Raw genomic sequence first — 25,629 nt, 5'->3', positions numbered from 1 at the left:
TTTCCACTATGTCTTTTTCTAGTAGTTTTACCATTTCATGTCTTATCTTTAAAACTTTAATCCGTTTTTAGTTGATTTTTGCATATGGTGTAAAACAGGGTCTGATTTTATTCTTCTGCATGTGGATATATCGTTTTCCCAGAATCATTAATTGAAGGGACTGTCTTTTTCCTGGTATGTGTCTCTAGGCATTTTCATCGAAAGTTAATTGACTATAAATGTGTGAGTTTATTTTCAGGCTTCCTATTCTGTTCCACTGGTCTTGTGTTAGTACTATGCTGGTACAGTGTTGTTTTCATCACTATAGTTTTGTAGTGGATTTTGAAATCAACTAATGGGATGCCTCTAGATTTGTTCTTTTTGCTTAAGATTGCCTTAGCTTTTTGTGGTTTCATACTGATTTCAGAATTTTTTTTTTAATTTTTGTGAAAAATGTCACTGAGATTATGGTAGGCATTGCTCTTAATCTGTAGATCACTTTGGGTAGTATGGACATTGTAACAATATTAATTTTTCCAATCTGTGAATGTGAGATCTTTCCATTTATTTGTGTCTTTTTCAATTTATTTCATCAGTGTTTTATAGTTTTTATTGTACAGATTTTTCAACTCATTGGTTACATTTATTTCAAAGATTTTCAGTTTTTTTTAGTGAGCAATAAAAGGAAATGTTTCAATAGTTAAGCTTGATGAAACCTTGATTATATCTGCTTTTTATAAAAAAATATCCTGATATCCATGTAGATAATGTATTAGGGTTGGGATTAGGTATATGAATAGCAAGTGAGTTGTGGAGACTTCTTAGCAAGCTAAAGTGGTAGTCATTTTGAGAGACTGTGGAAATTCAGCTATACTGGCATTAGTGGGAAAATGTAAACTTGTTAGTTTACTTTTTCAGTAAACTTTATTTTCAATAATTAACAGGACTAAAACATGAAAAAAAATTTGTTTGAATGCTTCTATTCTTTCTACATTAAAGCAAAGAGACATCTAGAAGTCATCTCTGTAGACAAATGAACAGTTACATTACTTGCTTTCTTCTGGATCAGTTTTGTGCTTAATTGCTGAGAGGGCACCATCAGGGAGGGAATTTAGACTAATGTTTGCATAAGATATTCAGTAGACCAGGGTATATTTTCCTATTTTAGCAAGAATAATGAACTAACCTAGTGATAAAAAAAATACCCATTAAAGTAAGATACAAAGAACAAATACAGTTCAGTTTTAGCACATTTATTTCAGTTCTGATGCATTTGGATAATACCAAAAATTTGGAGTATAGCCACAGATTTTTAAAATTAAAGTTTTTTTTTTTTTGGTTACTTGTTTGGTTTATTAGAATCAGAATAACTTGGTCATTGTGGAAGTTTGAAATGGTATTTTACATATATAGCTACTCTGTTATTATAACTGGAGGCAAGGTTCAAATGCCCTAACAATGAGTCTTTTTTATTATAGCATCTGTAAGTATAAAAGTTTTCAAAAAAGTGGTAGTTCTCCACCAACAATTGTAAACAAGTGAGACTTCAAACCTACAGCAGTAATAGAGATTGGCGTTTGCCATGTAAGGTGCTGAAGGGAATCTTTTGAAGACATCTACCATAACTTCTTAGAGAAAAAAACTGTATGTCAGGTTCACAGTAAATAATAGCTCCCTTGTGTCTTAACTGTCTAACTGAATGCTTATGGAAAGGTAAGCTAAGAAAAAATCCCATGATCTGGTCATTTCTTGGTACATAATAAAGTATAATATGTACTCTTCTTGAGCATTTAGTTTACTTTTGAGCCTCTTAGGATTCTTAAAAGTTTAAAACTAGATTGGGCCAACTTTTGTGTGTGTGTGTGTGTGTGTGTGTGTGTCTTGCTCTGTCACCCAGGCTAGAGTGTAGTGGCATGATCTTGGCTTACTGAAACCTTTGCCTCCTGAGGTCAGAAAATTCTTGTGCCGCAGCTTCCCGAGTAGCTGGGACTGCAGATGTGCACCACCATGCCTGGCTATTTTTTTTTTTTTTTTTTTTTTTTTTTTTTTTTTTTTTTTTTTTTTTTTTTTTTTTTTTTGGTAATTTTAAGAGTTTCACTATGCTGGCCAGGCTGGTCTTTTAACTCCTGGCCTCAAGTGATCCTCCTGTCTTGACTTCCCAAAGTGCTGGGATTACAGGAGTGAGCCACTGCACCCCATCTAGATTGATTCAAATTTAAAATTTATCTTATGATTGAAATTAATATATTACTAAATTAAAAATTATAAATAATGAAGTAAAGAATATATAGTCTTATTGGTAAATAGTATCTTGGAGATATAATCCTTGCTTAAATTTATTTTTAAGTATTTTATTTTAGTTTTTAATGTTGCAAATGGGATCTTTTCTGGTTTCTTTTTCAGATAGTTCATTGTTAGCATATAGAAATGCTACTGATTTTTGTATGTTTATTCGTATTCTGCAACTTTACTGAATTTATTATTTTTTTACAGATTTTTGGTGGAGACTTTAGGATTTTCTACATGTAATATTATGTAATCTGCAAACAGGCAGATTCTTCTTTCCAATTTGGATGTCTTTTATTTCTTTCTTTTGCCTAATTCCTCTGGCTAGGATTTCTTGTACTAAACAGAAGTGGTGGGAATGAGCATTCTTGTCTTGTTCTTAATGTTAGAGGAAAAGCCTTCAACTTTCCAACACTGTGGTGTTGAATGTGGGCTTGTCATACATGGCTTTTATTATATTGAGGTACATTCCTTTTATACCTAATTTGCTGAGAGTTTTTATTATGAAATGATGTTGAATTCTATCAAAAGCTTTTTCTGCATCTATTGAGATGATCATAGAGTTTTTGTCCTTCATTCTGTTATTGTGGTGTATCACATTAATTATTTTTGCATGTTAACTCATCATTGCTTCCTTGGGATAAATCCCATTTTATCACAATGAATGATTCTTTTACTGTGATCTTGATTTTTATTTGCTAGTATGTGTTGAGAATTTTTGCTCCAATATTTATCAGGGATATTGGCCTTTATTTTTTCTTTTCTTATAGTGTCATTGTCTGACTTTGGTATTAGGATAATGCTGGCCTCATGAAATGAGTTTGGAAGTGTTCCCTCCTCTTATATTTTGTGGAAAAATTTGAAAAGGATTGTTCTTAATTATTTTTAAAATATTTGGCACAATTCATTAGTGAAGCTCATTTGTTCCTGGGCTTTCTTTTTTGGGAGGTTTTTGATTATTGATTCAAAAACTTTTGATTGGTAATTCAATCTTATAGTTGTAATGCTCTTTTAAGCTGATAACAACTTAACTTAGATCACATAAAATAACTCTACGTTTTTATGCCAACTCCACCTCTCATATTTTATGTTTTTGATGTCATGATTTATATATTTATTGAATATTCCTTAGCATATTATTATAGTTATTATTTTTAACACTTTTGTCTTTTAGCCTTTATACTACAGATAAAAGTGATTCACACATCACCATTACAGTATTAGAATATTTTGAATTGTGTCCTTACTTTTACTACTGAGTTTTATACTTTCATATGTTTTAGTCTCTTTGATAGCTGATAGGACTTTGCTTTTTTTTCTTTCAATGTGACAGATGCTGCCTTTTAATTGACTATTTTAGACAATTTATATTTAATGTAATTATCAATACGCTTGGGTTTAAACATGCTGTTTTGATTTTTGCCCTCTAATTATTCTGTTAGTTTCCTTTTCCTTTTACAATTTCATTTTTTCTCCTTTGTTAACTTCTGGAATGTAATTGTTGATATATTTAAACTTAGGTCTACTATTTTATTATTCGGGTCTTTGTGTTTTCTTCTTTTAATTATTATTATACTTTAAGTTCTGGGATACATATGCAGATTGTGCAGGATTGTTACATAGGTATACACATGCCATGGTGGTTTGCTGCATCTGTCCCCCCTTCACCTACATTAAGTATTTCTCCTAATATTATCCCTCCCCAATTCTCCCACCCCCTGCTATCCCTCCCCTAGTCACCCCACCCTCCCAACAGGCCCTGTTGTGTGATGTTCCCCTCCCTGTGTCCATGTGTTCTCATTGTTCAACACCTACTTATGAGTGAGAACATGCGGTGTTTGGTTTTCTGTTCTTGCATCAGTTTGCTGAGAATGATGGTTTCCAGCTTCATACATGTCCCTGCAAAGGGTATGAACTCATCCTTTTTTATGGCTGCATAGTATTCCATAGTGTATATGTGCCACATTTTCTTTATCCAGTTTATCATTGATAGGCATTTGGGTTCCAAGTCTTTGCTATTGTAAACAGTGCCTCAATGACCATATGTGTGAATGTTTCTTTATAATGGAATGATTTATAATCCTTTGGGTATATACCCAGTAATGGGATTGCTGGGTCAAATGGTATTTCTGTTTCTAGATCCTTGAGGAATTGCCACACTGTCTTCCACAATGGTTGCACCAGTTTACACTCCCACCAACAGTGTAAAAGCGTTCCTATTTCTCCACATCCTCTTCAGCATCTGTTGTCTCCAGATTTTTTAATGATCGCCATTCTAACTGGCATAATATGGTATTTCAATGTGGTTTTGATTTGCATTTCCCTAATGACCAGTGGTGATGAACATATCCCTTCTATCTGAATAGCCTCATTTAGGATTTCTTTTGGAGCAACTCTGCTGACTATATAGATTACCTGAGCTTTTCTGCATCTGAGAATGTCTTTATTTCACACTTACCCATGTAGGATATTTTTGTTGCATACAGAATTCTAAGTTATAGTTATTAGCCCTTCAAAAATGTCGGGCCACTTATTTCTGGCCTTTATGGCTTCTTATGATAAAACCATAGTCATTTAAATTGTTGTTCCCTTATATAATTTGTTATTTTTCTGTAGCAGCTTCCAAGATGTTTTCTTCATTTTTATTTTTCAACAGTTTAATTGTGATATGCTTGCCGTGGATTTTTTTGAAAATACCTTGTTTGTGGTTTGCTCAGCTTCATGAATCTGTAGGACTATTATTAACTACATCTTTTTGTTTCTTTTAAATGGTTGCTGTATTATTTACAATATACATCTTTAGTTTATCAGATACTACCTTTAATTAATGTTATATCACTTCATATATAGTGTCAGAACCTTAAAATAGTATACCTGATTTTTAAATTATTTCTTTTGAGCTAATATCATACCTATATATGTTATAAACAGCACAATAAATTGCTATAATGTTTGTTTTTAACAGTAAATTATCATTTTAGAGAGATAAAAATGAAGATGATTTATATTTATCCACATATTAACCATCTCCTATACTCTTTATTCATCTGTATAAATCCAAATTCTATATAATAGCTGGTATAATTTTCATTTAGTACAAGGAATTTTGTTGTCGTCTGTTGTAGGGCAAGTCTCTTAACTATTTTTCTTTTTGTCTGATGACTTTTTGTTTCATTTTCATTTTTGAAAAAATGTTTGCTGAGTGTAGAATTCTATTTTGATAAGTTTTTTTTAAAATAGAATTATAGGTTGGCAATTCCTCCCCATAATCCCCACATTTTACTAGCTTAAGAATGTGACTCCACTGTCCTCTGACTTGCAATTGGTTTCTTATGAGAAGTCAGTTGTCATTCTTATTTTTGTTCTTCTGCTTTTTTTAAAAAAATCATCATCACTTCATGAAATTCTTGGTGTGAGTTTCTTTATGTTTTTCAACACTCCCCCTCCACCACACACACCTTGAGTGTATTTCATTGAGTTTCTTGGTTTTGTGGAATTAGAGATTTTGTTAAATTTGGGAAATTATTTCTTCAAATGTTATTTCTGTCCACCACATTACCGTCATACCACCCTATCTAGATTAGGCTCAAACTCTTATCACCCTAGATTAGGCTGCTTGATATTGTTATACAGGTTTTTCAGTCTGTTTTGTTTATGTGCTTCATTTTGGACAGTTTCTATTTATATATAAGTTCACTGTTCTATAATCTCTCCCTTGTGCTAATTCTGTTAGATGTATTTTTCATGTGAGATATTGTGTTTTTCATTTATAGGCATTCTATTTTAGTTTCTAAAAAATTATCTATTATTCTTGATCATATTCATGTTTTCTGCAACATTATTAAGCATATTCAAATATATTTCCAATAGTTTTTAAAAACCTTCTGTTCTACCACTTCTATCTTTTGTTTTATTTCTGGGTCTCTTTCTATTGAATGATTTCCTTCTTGTTATGAATTATATATTTTTTGACTTCTCTACTTGTTAAATTTTCATACATTTTGGACATGCATATTTAAAAATTTTTGGCTATTAGATTTTGTTGTATTCTTTTAAGGGGTGTTGGACTTTGTACTGACATGCAGTTACGTTACTTTTTATGAGTTTGAACATTCTGGGAGTTTGTTCTTGTTAGATTGGCTCCAGAGCAACTTTTAGTTTATTACTCATTTATTTTGGTACTATAGCCCTTCTCAGCACTCTACCTAATACCTCCCGTAGTGTGAGGTCATTTTTCTATTGTTGCTCTGAGAACAAACTGTTACTAGCGCTAGTAAATAACTTGAGTTGTTTTTTGGTCCTTTCCACAGCATTAAGTAGTTTTTCCCTTTTGCACATGCAGATCAGTAGTCAGCTAAAGGCTTGTGGTACTTTTCTGAAGATTTCTTGAGTTTTCTCTGTGTGCGAGCTGGTTTGATTTCTTTAAACTCTAATCTTTGTTTTCTCAACTCAGTGAGATCACCACTCTATTTGTGATCTCACTGAGTTTCTGTTCACCTTACAAGTAATCAGGGTAATTCATTATGAAATATAGCATTTCACTTAAAATACTATCAAAGCAAAAAATACTGTAAAAGTCAAAAGAAAAAATGACTCAAATATACTAAGAATTCTTCATTAGGCCATGGTGGAGTAATTTGGAAAGCATTTCCTGCTATAAACAACTCAAAAACCAGAAAAAAATATATGAAAAATTCTTCACGGACATTAGATAACAAGCAGAAATAAAAAAAAGTATTTATTTGTTTCTCTTTAAAGAAAGAGAAATATTTATTTCATGCTAAAAAGTTTATTTATTCTACTTTACTTCCCCCATCTTGTGTCATGGCCAGAGCATTGCCTACAAGCAGTATGCTCTGGCAATCATAGATCTTACATTGTTTCTTTTTCTTTTAGAGTCATAGTCCTATGTTGTCACAGGATCACAGTCGTATGCTGCTTGGTATCCAGTATCTGTAAAGGATTTTTCATTTATTTTGTTCTGGTTTTTGAGTTGTTTGTGGTAGGAAATGCTTTCTAAATTACTCCATCATAGCCTAATGAAGAACTCTTGGTATATTTGAATGATTTCTTTTTGACTTTTGCATTATTATCTTGAGTTAGTTCATGTATTCATGCATCTGATTTTACCACTGTATTTTCTCATTAATGACCTACTTTTGAACCAGTGATTTACTCTTTTATAAATTGAGAATGTGATAAAGCACACTACCAAATTTAAAATAAATATTCATGCATATTCAAATAACAGAATAAGAAAATACTTTTTCTGAAGTGATCTATATTTTGTTACCTTGTATGTTTATTGAGACCAACTGGTTCCTTGGAGTATATACACATTTCCAAATGCAAAACATAAAAAGAATATAATGAGACTGTGAATCAAATTTATCTTACTTTTCAGATTTGTTTCCTGTATGGTAACACAATTGTTTCCTTAATTTTTCATCTGAAAGTACTATGCCACTTATGAATTCCTTGCCTGAACAGCTAGCAATTGAACCTAGAAAAGCATTGAAGCAGTATTTAAGAATGCACGTTTTGGTGTTAGACCTGTGTTTTGGCTCTTACATTTCTAAAAATTCCTTTCCTGAACTGCTAGTGATTGGACCTAGAGAAACACTGAGATGGTATTTAAGAATGCAAATTTTGGTGTTAGACCCATATTTTGGCTCTTACAGTTCTAAAAGTTTTTAAAAATATATTTGCCAAGTAGTTAAGTGAAGTACTATATTTCATAATGAATTATGCTGATTACCAGTAAGGTGAACATTATATTTTTAAAATAAATTTTTTATTTTGAGATAAATGTAGTTACAGGTATGTAATTGTAAGAAATAATAAGAGAGTGATTCTGTATACCCTTTACATAGTTTTCTCTCATAGTAACATCTTGCACAAATGTGTAATATCACAAGTCTAGATACTGACATTGATATAATCCTGTGATCTTACTCACATTTTCCCAGTCTTATTTGTATTCATTTGTGTGTGTGTGTGTGTGTGTGTGTGTGTGCGCGTGCACATATTTCATTCTGCGCAGTTTTATCACACATGTTGTTTCATGTATCTGCCACCATAGTTAAGATGCAGAGTAGTTCTTCACCCCAAAGATCCTACTCATTGCCCCTTTAAACCATACCTACCTCCTTTCGACCCTGGCTCCTCATAACCACCAGTTTATTCTCCATTTTTATAATTTTGTAATTCCAAGAATGTTTTATAAATGGAACATTTACATTTAAGGTAATTTTGATATGTTAGTGACTAAGTCTGCTATTTTATTATTTGTTTTCTGTTTGTTTCTTTTTCTTGTGCCTCTTTTTCTCTTGCTTCCTGTGGGTTATGTGAATAAATTTTAGGTTTCCATTTTGATGCACTCATAGTGTTCTTGGTAGTATCTCTTGGTATCATTTTCTTAGTGGTTGCTCTGGATATTAAAATATATATATTTGACTTATCACAGTCTACTGGCATCAATAATTTACCACTTCAGGTGGTATGTGGAAAAGTTGCTTTCATTTACGTCACTTCACCTTTACTTTTCTTACTTTTAGATATCAATATCTTGAGTATCAATGGTGTTATAATTTTTTCCATCATCATATATGATTTATAAACATTCATGAGGATAATGTGTTGTGTGTACTCATATTTCTGCTCTATTTGTTGTTCTGACTTCTTTTCTGATGCTCCAAGCTTCCTTCCTTTATCTTTCTGTTTGAAGAAGTTTCTTTAACCATTATTTCAGGAGAGACATGCTAATGACAAATTCTTTTAGTTTCTTGAAATTTAAGAAATTCTTTTTCTTCTAATTTCCTAAAGGATAGTTTCACTGGAGGTAGAATTCATACTTTACAGTACTTTTTCTCTCCAGCATTTGGTAACAGTTATGCTACTTCTTTTAGGCCTCCATGGTTTCAGAAAAGAAGTCCACTATTAGTCCACTATTATTAAAATTGTTGTTTCCTGAGGTAATTTGTCATTTCACTCTGGCTGCTTTCAAGATATTTTTCTTTGTCTTTAGTTTTTAGAAATTTAATTATGATGTATCTTGGCATAGATTTCTTTGGGTTTAGCCTATTTAAGACTTACTTAGTTTCTTTCTCTCTTTTTTTTTTTTTTTTTTTTGAGATGGAGTCACGCTCTGTAACCTAGGCTGGAGTTCAGTGGCATGATCTTGGCTCACTGCAACCTCTGTCTCTTGCAGTGAGGGTCCCAGTTCAAGCAATTCTCCTGCCTCAGCCTCCCGAGTAGCTGGGATTACAGGCACATGCCACCACACTCAGCTAATTTTTGTATTTTTAGTAGAGATGGGGTTTCACCATATTGGCCAGGCTGGTCTTGAACTCCTGACCTGATGATCCACCCTCCTTTGCCTCCCAAAGTGCTGGGATTACAGGAATGAACCACTGTGCCTAGCCTACTTAGTTTCTTGAATCTCTAGGTTTATGTCTTCACAAAATTTGGAAGTATTTGGCCATCATTTCTTTAAAAACTCTATAAGCCCCATTTCTTTTTCTTCTACTTCTGAGATTATGGTGATACAAATGTTGAACCGTTTGTTATTGTCCTAAGGGTCTCTGAGACTCTGTTCAGTTTTTTCTCTCCAATCTGTCTTCTCTATTTTTTATATTGGGCAAATTTTATTTATTTATTTCTATTTTTAATTTTTTGTTTATTTTTATAATTTTAACATTTTTTTTTTTTAAATTCGGGGGGGGATGTGAATCTAAAAGCATGTTTGTTATGTAGGTATATTGCATGATGCTGAGGTTTGGGGTATGAATGATCCTGTAACCCAGGTATTGAGCATTGTACCCAATTGTTAGTTTTTCACCCCTTGCCCCACTCCCTCTCTTGATATATTTTATTGATCTGTCTTCAAGTTTAACAGTTCTTTCCTTTGTCATTTCTACTCTGGTATTGGGCCTATCCAGTTAGTTTTTATTTGTTATTGTCATTTTTTAAAAACTTTTTTTTTTGCTGATATATTTGTGTGTGTGTGTGTTTTTTTTTTTGTTTCAAGATAATTTGTAATAGTAGCAAAGTTGCAGAGAAAAAGGAATGTTTATACACTGTTGATAGGAGTGTAAATTAGTTCAATCATTGTGAAATACAGTGTGGTGATTTCTCAAAGACCTAAAGACAGAAATACCATTCAACTCAGCAATCCCATTACTAGGTACATACCCAAAGAAATATATTAATACATTATTCTATAATAAAGACACATGCACACATATGTTCATTGCAGCGCTATTCATAATAGCAAAGAATCAACCTAAATGCCCATCAATGATAGACTGAATAAAGAAAATGTGGTACATATACATCATGGAATATTATGCAGCCACAAAAAAGAATGAGATAATGTCCTTTGCAGGGACGTGGTTGGAGCTGAAGGCTATTATCCTTCACAGATTAACACAGAAACAGATAACGAAATACCATATGTTCTTGCTTATAAGTGGGAGCTAAATGATGAGAACACATGGACACATAGAGGGAAACAACACACACTCTGGCTGAGTGAATGGTGGGAGTGAATGGTGGGAGGAGGGAGAGGATCAGAAAAAGTAACTAATGGGTACTAGGCTTAATACTTGGGTGATGAACTAATTGATACAACAAATTCCCACGACACTTGAAAATTGTGAGAATTTTTACTTTTGCCAAGGTGATGGGTGTGAATGGTATTTTAATGTGCAATTTCCTGATTACTATTGTAAATGTCTTTTTATGTGTTCATTTGCTATTATTTCCTGTTTAGTGAATTGCCTATTAAAATCTATAATGTTCTCTTTATGTTTGAAATATTATTGAATTTTCATTTATTGATTTTCTGGGTGTAGAAGTTTTAAAATAAAATTATTGTTGCACTATGTAACAAACCTGTACTTGTACCACTGAACTTAAAAGTTAAAAATATTTGTAGTTACTTGGAGTATTTTTATCATGGTTACTTTAAAAATCTTTTGAGATAATTTTAACATCTGATTCATCTCAGTGTTAGTATTACTTGATTGTCTTTTCTCATTCAAGTTGTGATTTTTCCTGTAGTTGGTATGACAAGCAATTTTTGATTGTAACTTGACATTTTGGGTTTTATAATGAGAGTCTCTAGGTTCTATTTTAAATATTTTATCTTAGCAGGTAGTCATCTAGTTTGGGTTTTGCATTCAGGTCTTGTGGTGAGATCTCTCTTTCCAGTCTTGGGCCTTGTAGGGAAGGGGAGTGCCTTCCCTGCATACTTAGTATAAGTAGTATTTGGCGGGTCCCTCTTGCTAGTGCTGCTAGGATCATCTGGTGTTGTCCATGGGACGCTTGTTCAATTTGGGAAAGGAATAAGCGTGCCCGAGTAACCTTTTTTTGTAAGGATGAGAGTTGAGAAATGCTGGGCCTGAGTAACCTCCTTCTGTTAGGTGAGTGAGTGTCATGAGATATACATCCTCCAGTCCCTAGCCAGTCTGCCTTCCTCTTTGCACCCTTCAGAATTTTTCTTTGCTTGTCTCTTACACTGTATCTAAGGTCTGTAGGGAGGCGCAGGGAAAAAAATTAGTCTACCCTATCTTGTTTCACATATTAACTTTTGAACCTTTGATGTGTTATTCAATTTTTTTAGCTTTGAATTTCCTAAGTTGTAAAGAAGGGATAGCAATAATATACCCCTACAAAGGTTATTATTAAATGAGATAATGAGATAGTTCCCGAGAACTATGCTCTGTTAGAGAATGATGCTGCTGTTGATTGCAAGGTTGTTTATTGCAACATTGTTTTTAAGAGCAAATTGAAACCCAAATGAGTAACAATGGAGAGTAATTTAAATAAATTATATATTATCAACACAATGGAATTTAGCTGTTAAAAAACTAATAAATGGGACATGGAATGATGCCTCAAATGTTTTGTTAAGTGAAACAGTAGTTGAGAAATAGTATTTTTTAGGGGTACAAATATTTATATACATACACACATATATAAACAAATCTATGTACATAATGTACATGCATTTTATGTATGTCTACAAAAATATTCAGAACTGTAATTTGAATATAGTCTGTACATAACAAATTATGAAAAGTACCTCTAGGTAGTGGTCTGGGGAAAAGGGTAGCTTTTACATTTTATACTTCTTGAGTCAATATTTTTTGGTAAGGATCAATTATCTATCTTTATTAAAAGGAAAATGAATAAAAATATGAAAATCTTTTAGTTGAAATTTATAAATAAACTTAAGTGGTTAAGAAATATTAATCAAATTATTTCTGATAACTTGTTTTTTACTTCATATTTTGGAAATTACCTTCAAAATGTAATGTCTATTAATTACATGTGAGTATTGCAAAGTTTCTTAACATAAATGAAGTACTATTGGCTTTGATGACTCTTGTTTTGATATTTCTATTTTTTATGACTATTGTAGAATCATATTCTGTACTACCTTAGAATTTTGTAAATGCAAAGAGTTTTTAAGCATTATCATTTTTTATTAGTTGATTTGGGTATTTTCAATGAGCTGACTAGGATGCCACATTTTAGGTGGCTGGTTAGAGGAAGGATGGAGATATGATCTATCTGCATATTTAAAAGTGAATGACAGATTTTTATATAGCTGCTTTTTATAACAAATTTTCTAAGGCCAAGAAATTGTGCGTTTTTCATGTGCATTTCTTAAAAGCATCCCTTGCATATGATTGATGTTTTTATTAGTCAAACTGCATTGGGATATGACTCTCTTGAAGATACAGCAAACAGAATAGGATTTTAAAATAGGAAATTAGTTACAAAAATGTTAGACAGACTAGAAACACCAAAAGGAAGGGATCATCCAGAAATCCAGAAGTGGGTACATACCTAGGCTGGAGCCTATGATCACATTTGCCACAGAAAAACTAAACATACCACTTTTGATACTGAGCAGGGAATACCTATTAAGCCAGCACTGCCATTACCTACCACAGTCTTCCTGTTCCTGCTGCTAGAGGCAAAAACAGAATATTTCCTCTTGTCCTTTAATCTCATACTAGTACTCCCACTGGTGAAACCTAATAGTAACACAATTGTCAAGAGAGTCTTGGAAATTTTATTGTTTAGGTTTTCATCCTCTGCAATACAAAAGACTTTATAAAAAGGAAAGTAGGGCTTATAACCAACAAATAAAGGACCAGCACAGTACTAAAAATGTGTTCAAGTAATCTTAGATTGTTAAGGGTGGGGATCATAACATTTTATCTTTTTAATATCGGTGACTAACTGTGTCACATAGTAGACTCTCATAAAATATTTGTTAAATTTTTTTAGAGTTATTTATGTAATATAAGAATAAAGTTTTCCTTTTTCTCTTGCAAACACAAAAAATGTTCTTTTTAGTATTTCAGAGTTTGATTTCATCTATGGAAAGACCAGTGTTACTCAACTTCAAACCCAGCACCTAACCTGACACATATTTAATAAATGTTTCTTGATTAAATTAATGTTAGATAGATGATATTTACTCATAAAAATATGTCATTAAAATGAACTTGTTGGTATTTTTGGTTGATATATTAGTTATATTTAAAAGTACTACTTAAAATTTATAATTTATTTTCTTTCTGTTACAGCATCAAACACTTGGCTTGTTCCAGAAACTAAAGGAGCTATTGTACAAGGTGGATATGGCCATACCAGTGTGTATGATGAAATAACAAAGTCCATTTATGTTCATGGAGGGTATAAAGCATTGCCAGGCAACAAATATGGATTGGTTGATGATCTTTATAAATATGAAGTTAACACTAAGACTTGGTGAGTACAAAAAATTACACATTTTCTATTTTGCCTTCGTTATTGTAAACGATTGATTTTAAAATGGTTTCTGACATAGAAATACTTTATGTGCGTTAATTGCAAGCGCTGATACCATCTTCATTTCAGATGAGTAATTTTGTTTACCAGTATGACTTTGATATCATCTGTCCAGGGGCTTGTTCTTCTTTGCACTCACATTTTATTGTCATGTGTAAATTTTAAAAAGCATGTTTTAGTTTCATCATCTCACTTCCTGTGAACTACATAGCTTGTGGCATTTAGGTAAATTTTCCTTTTGTTGTTATAAACAATGCTACCTTGTACTCCTTGTACTGGTCTTTTCACGTACATATTTAAGAATTTCTCTAGGATGCATACTTAAAAGTGAGATTGTTGTATCTGAGAGTTTTTATACCCTCAACTTTATTACATGTTGCTGAACTGCTTTTCAAGTCACTTTGGTAAGGTATACTTCCACCAACAGGGTGTGTGTTCCTGATTTTTCATGTTCTCGTCAACACTTGAAAATTGTGAGAATTTTTACTTTTGCCAAGGTGATGGGTGTGAATGGTATTTTAATATGCATTTTTGTGATTACTATTATAAATGTCTTTTTATGTGTTCATTTGCTATTATTTCCTATTTAGTGAATTGTCTATTAAAATCCATAATGTTCTCTTTATGTTTGAAATATTATTAAATTTTCATTTATTGATTTTCTGGGTATAGAAGTTTTAAAATAAAATTTTTGTTGTACTAATGTTTTTGTACAAAAAATTTTTTGTACGAAATTTTTGTTGCATTAATTTTTCTTTGTAAAATCTGGGAAATGACTTTTGTTTTTCTTTTAAGACAGCATACATTCTTTTAAACTTCTAGCATGAAGTTACTTTATGTGATCAAAGGAAATACACATGATTTGATTTCCACCAAATTATGATGTGTTCTACCCCTGTCACTGTCCCACATATATACTAATTTCTACTTTTTTTAAAAGATAGAATTATAACACCTTTTTTCTTTGATAATTTTGTTAATTCTTTTCTTTAGTCTAATAAAATGCAGTTTTATTCTTTATATTTTTATACATATTCATTTTATTTTGTATAACTCATAAATTACATCTTATTTCCTTAAATTTAATATTTGTAAATTTTTCTCTCACATTTTGCTATGCTAGCAAGTGGAATTGTGGTATAGTGATTAAGGTACTATCAATCTGTTTCACATTTTAAACATATGTTTAATTAAACCATTTATTTATTTATTTGAGAGAGCGTTTCACTCTTATTGCCCAGGCTGGAGTGCAATGGTGCAATCTTGGCTCACTGCAACCTCTGCTTCTTGGGTTCAAGTGATTCTCCTGCCTCAGCCTCCTGAGTATCTGGGATTACAGACACACACCACCACGGCTGTCTAATTTTGTATTTTTAGTACAGATAGAGTTTCAACATGTTGGTCAGGCTGGTCTTGAACTCCTGAACTCAGGTGATCCACCTGCCTTGGCCTCCCAAAATGCTGGTATTATAGGTGTGAGCCACCTGTATATAAGTGGCCGAGTAGCTGAGATTACAGGCATGCACCACCACACTCGACTACTTTTGTATTTTTAATACAGATGCGGTTTCACCATGTTGGTCAGCCTGGTCTTGAACTCCTAACCTCAGGTGATCCACCCACCTCGGCCTCCCAAAGTGCTGGGATTATAGGTGTGAGCCACCATGCCTGGCCCTAAAAACGTATTTCAAATACCGTATCATACCGAAAGGGAAAAATAACTTCTGTATTTGGGAAGCGGTATAGTTCACAGTAATAATAATGGGTATAGCAATACTCAGGTAAGAAAATCTTAATAAAAGTGAATGGATAAGAAAGCAGAATTGGATATTATTTGTGTAAAGTCAAAATGAGAGATTTAATTGTTGCTCACGACTTGAATGAAATTTTAGCAAATTTTACATGCTTTTCTACCTGAAAACTTTATATAGTGAAAGTTTTGCCTAGATTAATGTAATTATCAGTCCTGACAATTTTAGTATGTGCACAAATGGCACTGGATAGTTATATTGTAAAACAATTTACTAAAATAAATTTGTAAATTATTTTAAACACCTCATTACAAATATGTTGTAGATGTGTGCTGCTTTAATATTTTAAGGGGTCTTAAATTTCTTAAACACACAAAGTTACCAGTGAGCCCTAATTGATTTTTTCATTATCCTTTAGGTTTGTAGTATTCTTAAAGTTTTGATGCTCTTTTTTAGCTTATTTGTGAAGTTGCTATTATATATGGATTATATCAGTGGTCTCCAACCTTTTTGGCACCAGGGACTGGTTTTGTGGAGACAATTTTCTATAGACTCAGGGAGGGGAGATGGTTTTGGAATGATTCAAGTGCATTAGATTTATTGTGTACTCTATTTCTATTATGATTACAGTGTACTATCTAATGATATAATTGTACAACGCACCATAATATAGAATAAATGGGAACCCTGGGCTTGTTTTCCTGCAACTAGATGGTCCCATTGCGGGGGGTGATGGGAGACAGTGACACCCGAAGTATGTTGCTTATGTTCAGTCTACTCCATAGTCTCTTTTTGCTTGCTGTCGCTGCAGAAAACTCTGCTTCACAAAGACAGAATGTTGGAAATAGAAGCAGGCTTTTTGGTGCTTTTGTGGCAATCTCAGGACATTCTGTCTTGACTTTAATCCACAATGTATATCAATTTGAAGTTGTCCCAAACATACTTTTAAGGCTACTGTCATTTGAGATCTCATACAGTTGATCCTCTTCTAGCATGGACAGAGTCGATTCACCTGGCTTATTCACAAATGGGTTGTGGATTCAATTCCTTCCCAGTTTGGGAGTCTTTTGTAGTTGGGAAGTAATGCTGAAATTCTTTTGTAATCTGTGATAGGTGTTCATGCACCAGCTGGGAGAAAGAAGGCACTAGCTCAGTCTCTTTCAAAATCTCTTGTAATGTTTGAAATATGTCAGAAATCCCAGTGTTTACTTGTCACCCGCATAATTCCATTTTGGCTTTGAATGCAGCCTCTTTACCTACCAACTTGAACGCCGTTGTTGTTCTCTCCTGAAGTGACAAAATGAGTTTCTTGAGCAGGTTGAATATGTCACACAAGTAAGCAAGTTTGGTGACCCATTCTGTGTCACTGAAATGTGCTGCCAGTGGTGGCTGTTTTTCTAACAGAAATCTCTGTAGTAGCCTTCATAAGTCAAAAACTCAGTGACCCACCTTTAAAAAGCCATCTCACTTCTGTGTATAAGAGAAGACGTGTGTGCTCTACACCCATCTCCTCACAGAGCGGTGTGAACAGATGTGAAGTAGGGCATGTACTTTAATATGGTTGATAATTTTCATCACATCTTGGGAAACATTGTTAAGTTCAGGTGACATTTTTTGTCTAGCCAGCATTTCTCTATTGATGACACAGTGAGTAGGCTCACATTCAGAAGCAACCTCTTTGACCCAAGCAGTGAAACCAGAAAGCTGTCTAGTCACAGAAGCCACTCCATTCATGCATATATTGACATAAAATGACCAATTCAGTTTTTCTGATGTGTAATCATCCAGAGATTTGAATACGTCTGCAGCTGTTATGTTGGTTGTCAACAAAAGTGCACGTAATAGTCCGGGAGTGGTGGCTCATGCCCGTGATCCTAGCACTTTGGGAGGCTGAAGCAGGTGGATTGCTTGAGCTTAGGAGTTTGAGACCAGCCTGGCCAACATGATGAAACCCCGTCTCTACTAAAAATACAAAAGTTAGGCATAATGGCACATGCCTGTAGTCTCAGCTACTTAAGGGACTGAGATGAAAGGATCACTTGAACCTGAGAGGCGGAGGCTGTGGTGAGCCAAGTGGACAGTGGTCAGGCCAGTATCCTCCAGCCTGGGTAACAGAGTGAGATCCTATCTCAAAAAGAGAGAGAGAAAGAGAAAAAACATGCATATAGCATATCCTCATGCACATCCTCTGAAAAATATATTGCACAAAAACAATCATTGTTGCCTTATTGTCAACATGGATTGACTTATCAACCTGGATTGCTTACCAAGGTGACTCATTAATTATCTCTAACAATTGTGCCTCAGTATCGTCTGCTATTTCATTAGTTCATCTAGTTATGGTACTAGCTGAAAGAGGACCATGTGTCACCTTTTGAACTGCAGCCTCTCCTAAAAGACTGCAAATGTCTTTAGCAGCAGGCAGGATCAACTCTTCATCAATAGTAAAGGGCTTCTGAGCTTTAGCAATGTGGTTAGCTACTAAGAAGGATGCTCTCAGTACAGACACATTTGATGAAGTGGTGGCTTTCAATAATTGGTTCAGTTCTTTGTGTTCACTTTTTTTTCTTTTGAAGAACTCCAGAGGCTTGTTTTTTAATGCAGGGTGCTTGGTCTCCTTATGGTGAAGCAGTTTTGAAGGTTTCATGGCTTCATTGGATAGCTGGTTGCCACATATTATACAAAGTGGACTTGGAGAATGTGAATCACCTGTTATAATGAACTCGTAATTTAAGTAGGACTCTCAATATTTTCTTTTAAATGCAGCTTTCTTTTTGTTGGCAGTCTAAGAGTCTTCTGCTGTCTCATTATTTCCCCGCTTTCAAAGAAGCTCTCCAGTGATGTTTGTTTTTTACTCAATTTGGCTAGGGTTAGTTTGTGGAGTTACTAAAGTGTGACTGAGACAAGTGCACAGTGTGAGAAAGAGGCGCGGACAGAAATGGTAAATAAAATAATGGGGGAGGCAGTGCACACACAAATGAAAATAAGTGTCAGATTCTGCCTTCCAGCATACTACCAAATGCAACTGTACAACTGAAGTACATCAACTCACTTGCTACTCTAAAGCCTGCTACTAGATGCAGCTTAATTGCTGCTTGCCACTCACTCACTGATAGGGTTTTGATATGACTCTGCAAGCAAGCGATTTATTATGGTCCCTGTGCAGTCGAACCTTTCTGCTAACATTAATCTGTATTTGAAGCCACCCCAGCCCTAGCATCACCACCTCAGCTCCACCTCTGATCATCAAGCATTAGATTCTCATAGGGGCATGCAGCCTACATCCCTCACATGTGCAGTTTACAATAGGGTTTGTACTCCGATGATAATCTAATGTCTCTGCTGATCTGACAGGAGGCGGAGCTCAAGCAGTAATGTGAGTGATGGGGGATGGTTGTAAAGACAGATGAAGCTGTGTTCGTTTGCCTGCTACTCACCTCCTGCTCTGCAGCCTGGTTCCTAACAGGGTGTTGAGGTTGAGAACCCCTGGATTATATTGTATGTGATGTCACCATTATATGTCCATTATGTATCACCATTATGTATCTACTGTATAGACTGATACTTACTTTTTACCATCTCAGAACTAGTTTCAGTTTTTAGTAGATATGGTTACATAGATAGGGCACTTTGTTCAGATACTAGGAAATGTGTGGTTTTTTTTTGTTTTTTTTTTTGAGACGGAGTTTCGCTCTTGTTATCCAGGCTGGAGTGCAATGGCGCGATCTCGGCTCACGGCAACCTCCGCCTCCTGGGTTCAGACAATTCTCCTGCCTCAGCCTCCTGAGTAGCTGGGATTACAGGCACACGCCACCATGCCCAGCTGAATTTTTGTATTTTTAGTAGAGACGGGGTTTCACCATGTTGACCAGGATGGTCTCGATCTCTTGACCTCATGATCCACCCGCCTCGGCCTCCCAAAGTGCTGGGATTAAAGGCGTGAGCCACCGCGCCCAGGAAATGTGTTTTTAAGACTTATTCTTTTTCAGTGGTGAAATGAATTCTTTTGGACTATTACTTCCCCTGAGAAAAATTAAGAATTTTATTTGCTTAAAGCATGAGAGAACTATCAACACCATGAGAATTTGTCAAAGATTTAGGAGAGATACAATGTCAAAGGATATGAGACTGGCATTTTGTACAGTTTTAACCTTGAGACAGTTAGAAATCCTGGAAACTCCCTGTGACACTGAGCAGTCCTTTTGTCAGTCATTATGGAAGAATAAAATTAGGTTTCCACATGTGCCAAGGAACAGGAGCCTTGGTACATACTTAAGGGTTTAGTCTGGCCCCTGATGTTCTAAGCCCTACTTGTGATAATTAGCCCACCTTTGAATCATCACAGTCTTTTATTAGATTATTGTGAAATTCTCATAATGTAGTTAGCTGGCAAAATGAAAAGTAAATAGTTTATTGAGGGAGATAATATCATACAGAGCCTTAAAGTATTTCTTCTATATATTATATACAATATCTGGGACAAACTAAAAAAAAAAGACTTAGAATAAGGTAAGATATGAAAAAAACAACATCCAGAGACATACATATAGGAAAATGGAGTTTTTTAGGCATGAACTTTAAAATAATTATTATATATTTAAGGATTTAAAGTTTAAGGTAGATAATATTAGCACAGGACTGGATACTTATACCAATGAATCAAGTGGAAATTCTAGAACTGAAAATTACATTGAGTAAATTAAGAATTTCTTGGATGGAATTAACAGCATATTAGACACAGCTGAAGGAGTAAATAATAAAATGGAAGAGAGATCAGAAGGAAATATCCAGACTGAAGTGAAGAAAGACAAAATGATAACTAAAAGAGGAAAAAATACAAGGAGAATGTGGAAACTGTCTAAACCACATGTGTAACTGGAATCCTAAAAAGAGAGGAGTGAAGACTAATGTAGAACATTATTTGAAGTGATAATGAATAAGAATTTTTCAAAAGTAACAAAGACATTAAGCCACAGATTAAAGAAGTTCTATGAGCACCAAGGGGCATAAATACAAAGAAACTCAGAAATTTTATAGTAAAACTGCTGAAAACCAAAACATGAAGAGAAAAATTTCAAAGCACATAGAGTAAAAAGGACATATTCCCTTTAAAGGAGCATCATGAAGATTTGACAACTGATTATATATTTTATTGCACTTTAGGTTCTGGGGTACATGTGCAGAATGTGCAGGATTGTTGCATAGGTACATACATGGCAATGTGGTTTTCTGCCTCCATCCCCCTGTCACCTATAACTGGCATTTTTCCCCAAATTATCCCTCCCCAACCTCTCTACCCCCTGCTGTCCCTCGCCTATTACCCCCAATAGACCCGAGTGTGTGATGCTTCCCTTGCTGTGTCCATGTGTTCTCATTGTTCAACACCTGCTATGAGTAAGAACAAGTGGTGTTTGATTTTCTGTTCTTGTGTCAGTTTGCTGAGAATGATGGTTTCCAGATTCATCCATGTCCCTACAAAGGACACGAACTCATCTTTTTTATGGCTGCATAGTATTCCACAGTGTATTTTAACTGAGGAAATTGAATCCAGAATACATGTTTTCAAAATTGAAAACATAGATCATCATTCTCAGCAAAGTGACACAAGAACAGAAAACCAAACACTGCATGTTATCACTCATAGATGGGTGTTGAACAGTTAGTACACGTGGACACAGGGAGGGGAGCATCACACACTGCAGTCCATAGACAGGGGGCTAGGGGAGGGACAGCAGACGGTGGGGAGGGATAATAGTGGCTTGCATATACACAAAATTTAAATGCATGGCCTTAATAGCACGTAAGTCAGGAAAAGGGGTAAATCAGTGTTAAAATGTACGAAAGTTGGCCAGCCTTAGTGGCTCATGCCTGTAATGCTAGCACTTTGGAAGTCTGAGGTGGGTAGATCACTTGAGGTCAGAAATTAGATACCAGCCTGGCCAACATGCAGAAACTCCATCTCTACTAAAAGTATAAATAATTAGGCATGGTGGCATGCACTAGTAGTCCCAGCTACTTGGGAGCCTGAGGCATGAGAATTACTTGAACCTGGAAGACAGAGGTTGCAGTGAGCTAAGATTACATCACTGCACTCCAGCCTGGGCAACAGAGACTCTGTCTCAAAAAAAAAAAGAAATGCATTGAAGTTTTTGAAATGAGAATTGATAAAAATTAATTAATATTACACATTAATAATTAAAGATTTGTATTGTAATAAGTTGATAACTTAGATTATAGAACACTGTATATCAAATAGTAAAGAGGAAAACAGAGTAATAAATGAGTTTGGAGGAAAGTAAGAAAATAAGGGAAAAAGACAGAACAGGTCTGACATGTAGAAAGGAAATAGTGTGTAGCTAACTCCAAGTTGATTTATTTAGCTTCAAATACATCAATGCTTACACTAAATGTAAGGATGCAAATATTCCAATTACACAAAATGTGAGATACTAAATATTCCAGTTAAAAGCCAAGAATTTTTGGATTGGATATAAAAACAAAACTTAGCCGTCTTCTGCTTAGAAAAGATAAATCTTAAGTAAAAATATTTAGAAAAGCTGAAAGTAAAAGGAAGATATAACAGTTCTTGATATATATATATAATTTATAACACAGTGTTGAAATAATGTAAAACTGACCAAACCAAAGAGGACAAAACATAGTGAGATTTTTTTTAAACCCAGTTTTTTTGGTAACTGGTAGTAGCAGGAGACCAAAAAACAGCAAAGATATAGAACATTTGATTAGCACAATGAACAATTTGGTCATATTTGATATTTGAGAATATAGTACCTTATAACTGAAGCATATACATTGTTTCCAAGAACAAAGGAACTTTGCCAGAATTTATTATATTCTAGATTTTATGCAAATCTTAACAAATTTAAAAGGATTGAAATAATACAAATTAATCGACCACAGTGAAATAAACACAAAGGTAACTTTTTGGTGATTACGTAAAAATAATAAGAAAAATCCTAATATAATATTTGTACTGAAAATTTTTATACTTAAAATTGGAAAATATTTTTTACTGAATGATGACCCATCAAAATGCATGTGATGCAGCTAGGGTGGAACTCTTATAGCTCTAAATGCATTTATTATAAATGATTTTCTAAAAGGTTGAAAAGCAATAGTGTAAGAATCCCCTTGAGTTTAGAGAAAGAACAGCACACTAATCCCAATGAAAGGATAAAGAAAATAAAGATATGATAAAGGAAAGAAACATGAGATAACAGCATGAATTAATGAAATAGGACATGTGATAGAAATGATCCAAAAAGCCAACAAAACTCAACAAAGTTGCTTGTTTGTAAAAAGCAATAAAATAGATAAATCCCCACCCAGACTTAGAAACAAAGATGATACTCAAATAATTCATGCCAAGAATGAAAAGGGGTATAATTACAGATCATATAGAGATTAAAAGTTAGTAAGAGCATATGATAAGCAACTCTTTGACAGTAAATTTGAAAAAGTAGATGAACAATGACAAATTTCTAGAAAAACAAAACTTACCAGAATTGACACATGAACAGTGAAAGAATCTTATGTCAAATGACTAGAATTTTTAATTGAAACCCTCTTGCCTCAAAATACAGACGCATACTTACAAATGAACAAATAAAACCAAAACCAAAACAAAACAAAACAAAACAAAGTCTCCAGGTGCTGATCACCTTACTGGTGAATTTTCCCAAATATTTAAGAAATAAATAATGTCAATTTTTCATAACCTTTCTGGAAACTGAAATAATTGCATTGAGATTGATGAGGGCAGCATAACGTTGATTTAAAAATATGGAAAAGATGTTACAGGTAAGGAAAATTTTAGTATTATCTTTTTCATGAAGATGAATTCAGCAATTAGAAAGACAATAATCAATTATTTGTGTTCAAAGAATATAAGCTTAGTTAAAAATTATAAAATCTGAATAATTAAGAAAACAGAGAAGTAATGACCTATAATCTTCTTGAAAGATGCAGAAAAAAAGTATAGATAAAATTTAACATGTATTTATGATAAAACTTCTGGTGAAGTAGGAATAGAAGCAAATCATTTGTGTGGTAAAATGTACAAAGATACATGAAAACATTACTGCAATGCTATGGTGAAATGTAGAAAGCTTTCCCTCTAAGATCAGGAATTAGATAAGGGTGTTCACTATCACCACTTTAATTCAACATTGTATTGGAATTTCCAGCCAGTGTAATAAGGCAGTTAAAGTAATATAGCATAATACATATGTATATGGGTAATCAGTTGTTGCAGATAACTTCAATATAAAAATATTAATCCAGTGTAATTTTTGTATACCAGGTATAGTTGAAAACTGATAATTTAAAAGTAATATAATTTATGTTACTCTCAGAACATTAATAACCTAAGGAATAAATCTGCAAGATCTTTACACAGAAAACTATAAAATCTTATTGTGAGAAATTAAATAAAATTTAAATATATCTCAGGCTAAATTATGACAATTGTTTGAAAAACTCAATATTATGCAGATGTCTATTCTGCCCAAATTCATCTGTAGATTTAATGTGGTCCCAAACAAAAATTTGGCAGGTGTTTCTCTTTTGGAAAGTGACATGGTGATTCTAAAATTTATACAAAAATGTAAAGGGCCATTTTTGTATAAATTTTAGAGTTGCCATGTCAATTTCCAAAAGAAAAATTTTAGAAGAACAAAGCTGGAGAACTTTTCTATCCAAATTTTAGAACAACAAAGTTGGAGGACTTCTCTATCAGATCTCATCAATTATGAAGGTACAATAATTAAGTGTTGGTGGGAGTGTAAATTAGTTCAACCATTGTGGAAGACAATGTGGTGATACCTCAGGGACCTAGAAATAGAAATTCCATTTGACCCAGCAATCCCATTACTGGGTATATATCCAAAGGATTATAAATCATTCTATTGTAAGGACACATGCACACAAATGTTCATTGCAGCACTGTTTACAATAGGAAAGACTTGGAACCAACCTGAATGCCCATCGATGATAGACTGAACAGGGAAAATGTGACACATATACACCATGGAATACTATGCAGCCATCAAAAATGATGAGTTCGTGTCCTTTGTAGGGACATGGATGAACCTGGAAACCATCATTCTCAGCAAACTGACACAAGAACAGAAAATCAAACACCACATGTTCTCACTCATAGCAGGTGTTGAACAATGAGAACACATGGACACAGGGAGGGGAGCATCACACACTAGGGTCTGGGGCAGGGGGAACTAGGGGAGGGACAGCAGGGGGTAGGGAGTTGGGGAGGGATAACATGGGGAGAAATGCCAGATATAGGTGATGGGGAGGAAAGCAGCATTGCCACGTATGTACCTATGCAACAATCTTGCATGTTCTTCACATGTACCCCAAAACCTAAAATGCAATAAAATATATTTAAAAAAAAATTTTTAAATAGTAATTAAGTGTTGTTACAAAGATAGAGAAATACACTAACGCAGCAAATAGGAATTCAACATGCAGACCTGTACATTAATGGACACTTAATCTATGACAAAATTGGAATTACAGAGCAGTTTTTAAAATTAATTGTTCTGGACCAATTGGATGTACAATTGGAAAAAATAAATATTGAGCCCTACCTCACATCATCATAAACAAAGATCTGTTTCAGATCAACTTTAGATCTAAACATGGAGGTAAAATAATGAATATTTTAGAAGATAACAGAGGCAAATATCTTCATGAGTAAAGAAAGATTTCTTAAATATAATTTGAG

General features: G+C 33.9%; 1 protein-coding gene across 1 annotated transcript in view; it reads left to right on the top strand.

The window, feature by feature from the left end:
* ATRNL1 (attractin like 1) overlaps nucleotides 1-25,629 on the top strand; it is an 829,354-nt gene that overhangs the window by 97,646 nt on the left and 706,079 nt on the right. Inside the window, 1 exon segment of the mRNA XM_017543810.2 lies at nucleotides 13,872-14,055. Within this exon segment, the coding sequence (XP_017399299.1) occupies nucleotides 13,872-14,055 (184 nt within the window).

This window comes from Cebus imitator, unplaced genomic scaffold, assembly GCF_001604975.1.
Source record: "Cebus imitator isolate Cc_AM_T3 unplaced genomic scaffold, Cebus_imitator-1.0 Scaffold161, whole genome shotgun sequence".
In the NCBI taxonomy this organism is placed as follows: domain Eukaryota; kingdom Metazoa; phylum Chordata; class Mammalia; order Primates; family Cebidae; genus Cebus; species Cebus imitator.
This window is presented reverse-complemented; position numbering and strand designations above follow the sequence as displayed.